Source organism: Trachypithecus francoisi, unplaced genomic scaffold, assembly GCF_009764315.1.
Source record: "Trachypithecus francoisi isolate TF-2019V2 unplaced genomic scaffold, Tfra_2.0 Lachesis_group3, whole genome shotgun sequence".
NCBI lineage: Eukaryota > Metazoa > Chordata > Mammalia > Primates > Cercopithecidae > Trachypithecus > Trachypithecus francoisi.
In genome coordinates, this window is record NW_022681468.1 from 105,723,915 (window position 1) to 105,733,583 (window position 9,669).

At 45.4% G+C, this 9,669-nt stretch overlaps 1 protein-coding gene across 2 annotated transcripts in view; it reads right to left on the minus strand.

The window, feature by feature from the left end:
* BNC1 (basonuclin 1) overlaps nt 1-9,340 on the minus strand; it is a 29,470-nt gene extending 20,130 nt beyond the window's left edge. Inside the window, exon 1 of one of the 2 annotated variants that reach the window (XM_033189180.1) lies at nt 9,172-9,340. In XM_033189180.1, the coding sequence (XP_033045071.1) occupies nt 9,172-9,270 (99 nt within the window). In that variant the 5' untranslated portion in view covers nt 9,271-9,340. Of the gene's footprint in view, nt 1-7,794; nt 7,873-9,171 lie in introns of those variants that run through there. The other variant, XM_033189181.1, reaches the window with a different exon arrangement.
* Between the last annotated feature and the right edge of the window lie 329 nt (nt 9,341-9,669).

The following is a 9,669-nucleotide window of genomic DNA, read 5'->3' on the forward strand; positions in this document are numbered from 1 at the left end:
GCCAATGTAGCTGGAATGAAGTTGGTGAGGCTATTAGCAAAAAATGGGAATAAGAGAGGTGACAGAGACCACTCTGCATAGGACCTTGTGGGGCAGGTGAAGGAGTCTGGATTTTAACAGTAAGCTTTTTTTTTTTTTTTTAAGGTATTAAATGAATATAATCTCCCTGTTAAAAGGATACAGGGTTGGGGGGCTGGGGAGTCTGAGCTCCTTCCTCTTTAAGGTATGAAATGAATATAATCTCCCTGTTAAAAAATACCTCTGGTTGCAGGGCTGGGGACCCTGAGCTCCTTCCCCTTTACCTCACTGGGCACCTTTCACTGAGAGGTAGTAAAACCTAGGATTGGCCTCAACCTATGTCTTACTTCCAGTTAAGCCACGTAAAAACTTCAGCTCCACGCCTTGGTGCCTTTGGCTATAACATGGGCTGGAAACCTGCTCATGCCTACCTCAAAGGCCTGTTAGCCATATTAAGGAGGATACACAGATGGTGAGCTGAAGTCATCGACCAAAACAGTGAAGACCCACAACAAGTAAGTTCTTCGGTCTTCTGGGCTCTGGTGGTCTGCCTCTGCACAGAGCTACCAAAAATATCTAGGTAAAAGCCCCTATAAAAGCTGCTTCACAATGAGTCATTCCTGGAAGAGGCAATGAAACAACTAGAACTCCAAACCAACACCTAGCACTGAGGCTGATACTTGGTAAGCCCTCCATTGATATTATTTGAGAAAGTAAATGAATGATTGAATAAATCTATGAGAGAACTGTACTATGCTTACTGATTATTAATCTTTTTCCCCCAGTTATCTTTTTCCCCAATATGCCTTAGTAAAAAGAACTTTAACTTCCAAGTCTCAGTTGGTGGTCAAGTGACTTAAGTACTGACCAATGGTATACAATACAAATTGTTGGGTGAAGTATTATAGGAAACTCCTCATAAATAGCAGCTGACTCTACTGTAAGACCTGTCTGCCTTTCCCTCTTCTTCTTTCTTCGAACAAGAATCTGATGGCAGGAGCTCAGATAGCATTTTGTGACTATGAGGCAACACCAAGGTCATGCCCTAAGGATGCCTGAGAAGAAAGGGTAGCAACTATTATTTAGGAATTCTTTTAATTTGCAGCCAAATGCAGTTCCTAGTTTACACACTGATCTTCCTGTTGACTGTGGAGAGGGCCATGTAAAAACCATGTGGAAAATGACTCACTAGTAGAGATTACCGAAGTTAAGTTTAGAGTCTGTGGTCCTCTCTTATGTGTGAGATTCTAAGGCTATGCCAGATTCTCAGTGGAAAAAATTGTAACTCTTCAACTTGAAATTAAACAACCCAGTCTGGCAAACCATAAATCACTTTTTAAAAGCCACCAAGCTTTATAATTAAAATGCTTCAGGATTTTCTTGAGACAGGGTCTTGTTCTGTCACCCAGGCTGGAGGACAGTGATCACTGTTCACAGCAGTCTCTACTTCCCGGGCTCAAGGGATCCTCCCACTTTAGTCACCCTCCCAAACCCCACATAGGCGCGTGTCACCATAACCAGCTAATTTTTTAAAAAAATGTTTTTCGTAGAGACGGGGGTCTCACTATGTTGCTTAGGCTGGTCTTGAACTCCTGATTCCGTTTCTTCTTTTTTATCTCTTTTTGGAGACAGAGTCTCGCTCTGTTGCCCAGGCTGGAGTGCTGTGGTGCGATCTTGGCTCACTACAACCTCTGCCTCCTGGGTTCAAGTAATTCTCCTGCCTCAGCCTCCTGAGTAGCTGGGACTACAGGCGCATGCCACCACACCCGCCTAATTTTCTGTATTTTCAGTAGAGATGGGGTTTCAACCGTGTTAGTCAAGATGGTCTCTGTCTCCTGATCTCATGATCCACCCACTCTGGCCTCCCAAAGTGCTAGGATTACAGGCGTGAGCCACCACACCTGGCCAGTTTTTTCTAAGTAGTACTTTTTAAATGTTGAATATAGATAATTGTTGCTAACATGCATATCGAAAACTGACAATCAGGACACATGAAACAAGACACCTTTTAAAGCAGCTGGGCCACCTTTTTGGTGTCTAGGTGGAGAGCCTGGCTTCACTTAGCCTGTTATGAAATTGTCATTCTTACTCTTTCTGTGGCTGCAGAGCTAGCCTTCCTGGTTTAGGAAACTGCATCATTCAAAGGTGGGAGTTAGTTCTCTAACCCACTGCTCTTTGCAACTGCTCTGCCTCTGCGCTTCTCACTTTCCTTATTAGAACTGGATTTTTTGTTTTCTCCTTACCTTCGCATCTCTCACTTCTCACTCACTTGTTTCACTGTTTAAGTTTCCCATTGTTTTTCTTACATATGCAAACCCATAGAGGTACAACTAGGATTCTGAAAAATAGTATCACCCTTTGTCAAATAGGTAATAAGAACAACCGGGAAGAAGAGAGGTGAAACCCATCAAGTCCTTTAATGTGAGGCAGCTTATCTGCAGACGACAGTGTCGGACTTTAGCTGACCTTGAGAAACACACATGGGGCAGACACTCAACACATCATGCCATCATCTTACATTAATAGTTTCACCAAATGATAATCATTTATTTAACAAAGTTTTTATTTGTTTCAAAAGCATCTAGCATGTACTTGGTAACCATGGGGAGCTTCATGGAGATATAAAGATGAGTAACTCCCAGTGTCTGACTCTAGGAAGACTTTCATGACTGCAAGAAAAGTCACACAACTGGGTTGGTCAAAAACAGCAGAGTAGAGAATATGATTTGTCAAAAATTAGCATGAGTCATTCACTGTGTTAAAATCTAGGAATTCAAAATATACGCAAAACAAACAAAACTCATTGGCCACCTTTAGAAAATGCTAGGAAACCAACTAACTATTCTGAAAACTGGTAAACAAAGGAAAAGAATCAAGTATGTATGTATCCTTTGCTATATAACCTGTATTTCAGGATAAAAAAATTATTGATGAGACAGAGTTTCTCTCTGAATGTGAATCAAATAAATGAAGAACTAGAGTATCACCATTCCACAACTCCTAATGAAAAATACGACAACCAGGCCATTTGCCTCTGAACTGAAGGATACATTCCACCACACATCTGGTGTTCCAGACAAAAAAAGTTCAAACCTGAATTGGATCAAGCCTCTTACTCAACTCCAATTGAAGAACATACAGGAGATAGAGCAATGTTTAAATGATACTACAAGGAAATAATAATTGAAATTCAGACCAGGGAGCACTCTACAGGACAAATGATCCAGCTTTTTCAACAAATAAATTACAAGGAAAAAAGTAAAGTATGAACCTATATATTAAAAAAGACAACGTATGGACCTTACTTGAATCCTGATTTGAAGAAACCAACTGTAATATAAAGTTTATCAGGTAATCAAGGAAATCTGAATACTAATTGGAAATTAAATGACATTACAGTTATTGTTAATGTTTTAGGTGCTCTATGGCATATTGCTCTGTTTTTTTAAAAAAGAGCCTTTGCATTTTAGAGCTTCATATTACAATATATATGAATGCAATTATACAATGCCTAGGATTTGCTTTAAAGTAATCCAGTGTTGGTTACAATGGGGAGAATGGGTAGGAAATATAGATGAAATGAGACTGGCCCAAAGTTGATAACTGTTGAATCCCCAAGCACATATTACCAAGTTTCATTAAGCAATTCTAATTTTGATTGTTTGAAATAATTCTAAAATAAAAAGTGAAAAAAATAAAATAAGTCAAATTCCTACTCTCCCCCAAATTAAATAGTCTGAGTGAGACTGGAGAAATGGAGAAGTCAAGGTTGTACAGGGAGGCCAGACAGGGCTTCCTCCAGGAAAAAGGCATGCTCTCATCAGTGAGTGCATGTAGGAAATACCACAAGCCTAGGTACAAAGTAAAGCTTACCATGTACGTATGTGTCAGGCCAAGGAGCCTGGGCCACAGAGCACAGGTCTGTTATGGGCAGTGAGACCTACCTTGAGACAACATAAGGTGGGCCTGGGCTGTCCAGATGGGCAGCCAGGAGTCTCTTTATTGGGTTCATAGGATCATTAGCTTTTTAAACAATGGGGAGGTACTGTTTACCACAAGCATGTTTGAAAAGGGATGTGGGGAGCCCGACAGCATTTGCAATATAAATACAACATTAAAGGAGAATGGACAAAATCTGACTTCTCACTGCAAGTATGAGGATGAAATAACAGACCAAAGACGACTGAGGGCATGGGGAAGGATCTGGCAGAGAAAGGGCAGGTGGGAGGTAGAGCTCCTTCAAGTGACAGATACTGGGCTGAGTCTACCTGTGAGTTGAAAGTATGCATGACACATCTGTAGTGTTCTCTTGCTGCTTAGTTCAAAGACAGTGATGGGGAAAATATTGGTTCTTTTGATGTCTATGAATCAAAGTATAAACTCTGTGCCAAAATAATTTAATGTCTGAGCTTTTTTCTTAAAATTATTAGTTTTAAAAACTGAAAACATATAAAATAGCTGAAAAACATGCAAACATTACCTTAAAAGCCAAGCCAAATGTCTTCTTTAAAAAAATTTAAGAACTGTACAGAAGTGTAAATTATATGGATATATTTTTTCCTTTATAACCTAAATTTGGGAAACCTCACAGGTAATCTTTAGAAACCCTTGGTAACAAAAAACCAAAAGATATTAATTGCATGTAAAGGGAACTTTCCGAACATAGTTGAATCAGCCTGAGGGAAAAAAAAATACAAAGCAAAAACACATTTTAGTGTAATTTTACTTAAGTTACATGAGCAATGCAACTTCACTACTGCTGCTGATACAAAATAAAAACGAAATTGTGGGCCGGGCGCGGTGGCTCAAGCCTGTAATCCCAGCACTTTGGGAGGCCGAGACGGGCGGATCACGAGGTCAGGAGACCGAGACCATTCCGGCTAACACGGTGAAACTCCGTCTCTACCAAAAAATACAAAAAAAACACTAGCAGGGCGAGGTGGCGGGCGCCTGTAGTCCCAGCTACTCGGGAGGCTAAGGCAGGAGAATGGCGTAAACCCGGGAGGCGGAGCTTGCAGTGAGCTGAGATCTGGCCACTGCACTCCAGCCCGGGCGACAGAGCGAGACTCCCTCTCAAAAAAAAAAAAAAACAACGAAATTGTGAACATTTCTAAGTAAAATTTTGTAAAACATTTCTTTTGGGGACTAAACGAGAACTAGGTTTTCGGAACTAAGTTTTTAAAAAGAAAAGATTAAACTTAGTTAACTATGTCATCCCAATCACTTTCTTCAAATTCAGCATTAAGTATCATGAAATGTTAAGAGCTGACTATGTAAAAATTGTACCTTCATAATGAATAATGCAAGAAACAATAAGAGAACTACAGAACAAGGACAACACTTCTGGAAGCTGATGTACAGCTAGAAAAAAAACTGAGGTTTGAGTATTTGGTAGGATCACACAAATAATCTGTAAGAGAAGACAACCAAACTAATCTAACTATATGAAAAAATGTTAGAACCCTGAATTAGTTTACCTAAGGCAACTATTTCCCTATGGACAGGGCTCTTTGGACCTGACCCTCACATTTTATTTCTCCACCTCTCTTTTGTTTCACATTAGTCGAATGAAATTATCATTTCCCCAAGGCAGAGTCCTCCTGTGATTTGTTAGGCTGGTTTATAATAATGAGTCCATATGTGGACGGCAGGAGTGACAGTCTGTTTGCCTATAACTAACTATGTGAGGTTTGAGAAAGCCTCAAATTGGACCCTGGAGAAGCAAGTCTGTTCTCTGTTTATACCCACCCTCTTTGGCTAAAATAGGTATGTGTCTGTGCGGAGAAATGGTGCGACATTGGAATCCTGGAATTTCCAGAATTAGGAAAAGCACTTCAAAGAATGACAAGATATGCAGAAATAAGGTTTTCAGGTGGAAACCAGTTTAAAAGGAAAAAGAAACGCTTTCCAGATGCTTCTTTTGAGCAGAATCCAGTTATCTTTAACATCCTCAGAGAAGTCATCAAAAATAAAGAAACAAAAACTCTGCAGAATACTTGTAATTAGGTAATTTTTAAAGAAGTACCAACTCCATAAATCTTCATTTTAGATACCAAAAAGATGGGTGGCTCATTGAGATTTTACCTTAGCTAGGGTATTTTCAGTCCTTTCTAAAAAGGACAATTTCTGACAAAAGTAACCCACTCTAAAATGACATCTGTAGAGAAAATTCACCCTGGGGTGAAGAACACTCCTGTAAGTAATTTACCCTGTGGAACCTTCAGGGCATCCCTTTTAATGGCCATGTCAAAATTACTTCTAAAGCCACATACAGAAGCTAAAAGACACTTCTTTCCCCCACTTCTTAAGCTGCAGTTTAATTTTACTGACAAACTGAACTTTTAAAATGTTCCCCTGTTTATACTTATCCCTAGGCATTCATAAATGACAAATGTGTGCTTAGGGACAAATATTTTGTTCCACACGGAAACCTGTATGGCTTTTCTCTCTCATCTGTCGGGTTGGATCACCTTTCCACTCTGATGATCTTGAGGTACAGAAAGTGGGCATGGGCCTGGGATGCAGGCCTAACTGCTACATGTGGGAGATGCAGTAAAAAACAGAATAGCCCTCTAGTAAATCTCACGCTTCCAAGGCAACTACTTCATGTTAGTCAATATTTCTAATGTGAATTATAACCACAGCAAAAAGATCACTGTTTCACATTTTGGTAGATATCAACGGCCAAAGAACAACTTTAACCACCTTCTGAAGGAGGAGAAGGTCCCTAAATCCTTACTAGTCTGAAAGGACACTATAGGTACAAATGATATTTAAATTAAATTATGCAGACGCCTGCATACGCCATAATTACGAGTTCCCAAAGTGTGAGCAGCATGTGTGCTAGGTGAAGATTTCACCACCTCATCTCAGCATTTAACTACAACAGGAACATGTTCAACCAACAGTTGACTTGAAATAGTGATAGTTTCTTGGTGAAATTAGTTAGCAAACTTATTAGATGAGAAATCAAGTGATGACTCGTATCTTATTCGTTTTAACCATCTGATCATGCCAAAAAGAATAGTTATTTCTCAAAATTCATCATCACAAAAGGGGAAGCTATCTTTTCACCTCTTTAAAGAGCAAATCAAATCCAGTACAATTTGTAACATCTGAAGCAATGTTCTTTTATAGGATGTACAAAATTTTATTTTGACAAACTATTTTAACAAGGTTTTAATAATGTGTATCAACGAATTTAGGAAGGGATCATTGAAAAGAGAGTCAGTGTATCTATCACTGAACAAAAGTTTCAATACATAAACATGTATTTGCAAACTCAGGGTCGAAGACTCTTAGAATCTTATGAAGATATCCCATAAAATCGAATAGCAAATTAAAAACAATAAACAGCGAATGAAAAAAAAAATCTGCCAAATGCTGTTTTTCAATTCACTTACTGTCAAGCCAAAATCTTGTCGCTTTGATGAAAAGAATATATTTTTTAAAAAATTGTTACTACATCTGCCCTGTGGTCCTATGCAGCAATACATGTTCTCTCTCACGTGCGCACTCTCTCTCTCTTTCTCTCTGACAGGGATTCCCAGGATACTGGTGGGGCCTCTTTTAGACCCCTTAAGTGTTAACAGCAGAGGCCTGGCTGAGACCAGGCGTCTGGGCCGATTTAAATGCCCTGGCCTTCAGAGGGCTGCGGCGAGCACAGCCATAAAACCAGGGGACCTTACCGAACCCCCGAGCGTCTGATCCCCCACCCACTAAACGCACGCAACTTCACTCACACAATTAAGGCTGGGAGATGGCATTCCACTTAACTGTCAGACTCGGAGCGGTGGCAGCCCTGCAGCCACAAAGAGATGCCTTAAATGAGAAGAACATGTTTCTACACCGCATTTGAGAAAGTTTGGCTCGGAGCTACGCGCTGATTAATATCAGATCTCCTTCACTGGCCTCGCCACAATCTTGTCACATCTGGCTGACAAATCCTGAGGAGCTCAGGCAAAGCCAGGCGGCGGCGGGGCTCCGGGTCTGGGCTGCGGCTCCGAAGGAGCAGCGGGAGACCCCGCAGCGGCCTCCTCCTCCGCCCACAGCCCCAGCCCCGCCGCCGCCCGGCTCCCAGCACGGAACCGACGGGGCGCTCCCGAGATGGGCGAGCGAGGCGCTCGCAGGTCCCGAGGCCGGGCTGGGCCGGACTGTTAAGGGACCTCCAAGCTGGGGGCCGGGGGCTTCCCGTCCGGCGCTTCCCAGGCAAACCCCCGAAGGAGGCAGCGGGCGGCGGCGGCGGGCTCCGCAGCCCAGGCCGACTTCCTGTCACTCCAGGGAAACCTCGGAGCGGCGGACGCGGCTCGCCCGGCTTCCACCCCGGAGCCCAAGCGCCTTAGCCCCGTCCCAGCTCTTTCTGAAAGACGGGCCACCTCGCACGGAGCCGCGGCAAGGACTCCAGGGTCTGTCGTGAAGCTGGTCAAATCTGCCCCGCACACGGTCAGCGCTCGGTCCATGTCCCGGAAGCTTTCGGACCGGACCCGTCTAAAGAGCGATTTTCAGTCGTGGGTTTTTTGTTTTTGTGGGTTTTTTGAAGTTTGTTTTGTTTTTTGTTGTTGTTGCTCTACAAAAGATTTGTCCCGCAATGGACGGGAACCTTCTCACGGCCACCCGCGCGTCTCCACAATGCTCCTCAGAGTGACCGGAGGCTGCCGCGCGCCCCGTTCTCCAGAGAAATAATCCCCGGGGAGAAAGACGGCCAGTGTGAAATATCAGCTATTTCACAAATTCTGAGGTAAAAGAAAAAAAAAAAAAGAAGGGGTCGACCCCCACAGGGGGAAACAGCAAGTCCCAACGTCCTGGGCTGAAGCCCGGGGTGCGGGCGGCCGGGAGTGGCGTGTAGAGTACCCGCAGAGTGCCGCCGCCAGTTTCCACAGGCTCGCCCGTCGGCACCTCCGACGCACCCGCTGCCCCGGCGCTGGCTCCGGGATGTCGGGCGGGGACGGGTCCCAGCGACCCCCACTCTCCCGGCCGGAGACCACGGTCCCTCCCGCCGCGCCTCAGGGCCGCGCTGCCGCGCAGGTAGCCAGCCGGCCCTCTGGAGGTGGCCCTCGCGTACCCACGAGAGCCAGAGCCGGAACCCAGCGGCGTCCCGGGCCGCCTGCTCCGCGCGCAGAGAGTCCCCGCGCCCGCGGAGGGCGCCGCGCTTACCTCGGCCATCCTGCGACCGCTGCGGTGCTGGGGCTCCCGGCGCGTCTCCCCGGCCCGGGCCGCCCCGCGTCCGCCCCGGCTCGGCGGGCGACGCCGCATCCAGGCTCCGGCCGTCTGGGCCTGACCCGGCGAAGTGGGCGGCTTCCCCGGCGCCCAGGCTGCGCCGCACGGTGGCCGCCCCCGCCGCGCACCGCGTGTGCCCGCACGCCCGCCCCCTGCGCCCCGGGGACGCCCCTCCGCCCCTCCCCCTCCGCCCACCGCCCGGTCGCCCAACGCTGCGGGCGCTGCTGCGCCGCCCGGGAGGCCGCGTCCCGCCCCGGGACCGGATAACGCCCTAAATCAGCGCAGCTGAGGCGAGGCCGTGGCCCCCGCAGACCGCGGAGACCTAGCCGGCTGCCGGCGCGGAGGTGTCTGCCCCCGCCGGGCTTGAAGGCACTTGTTGGTAAAAGACACAGACGTGTCGGTGTTTGCCTCTCCCGGGGAAGGGCGAAACGCTCT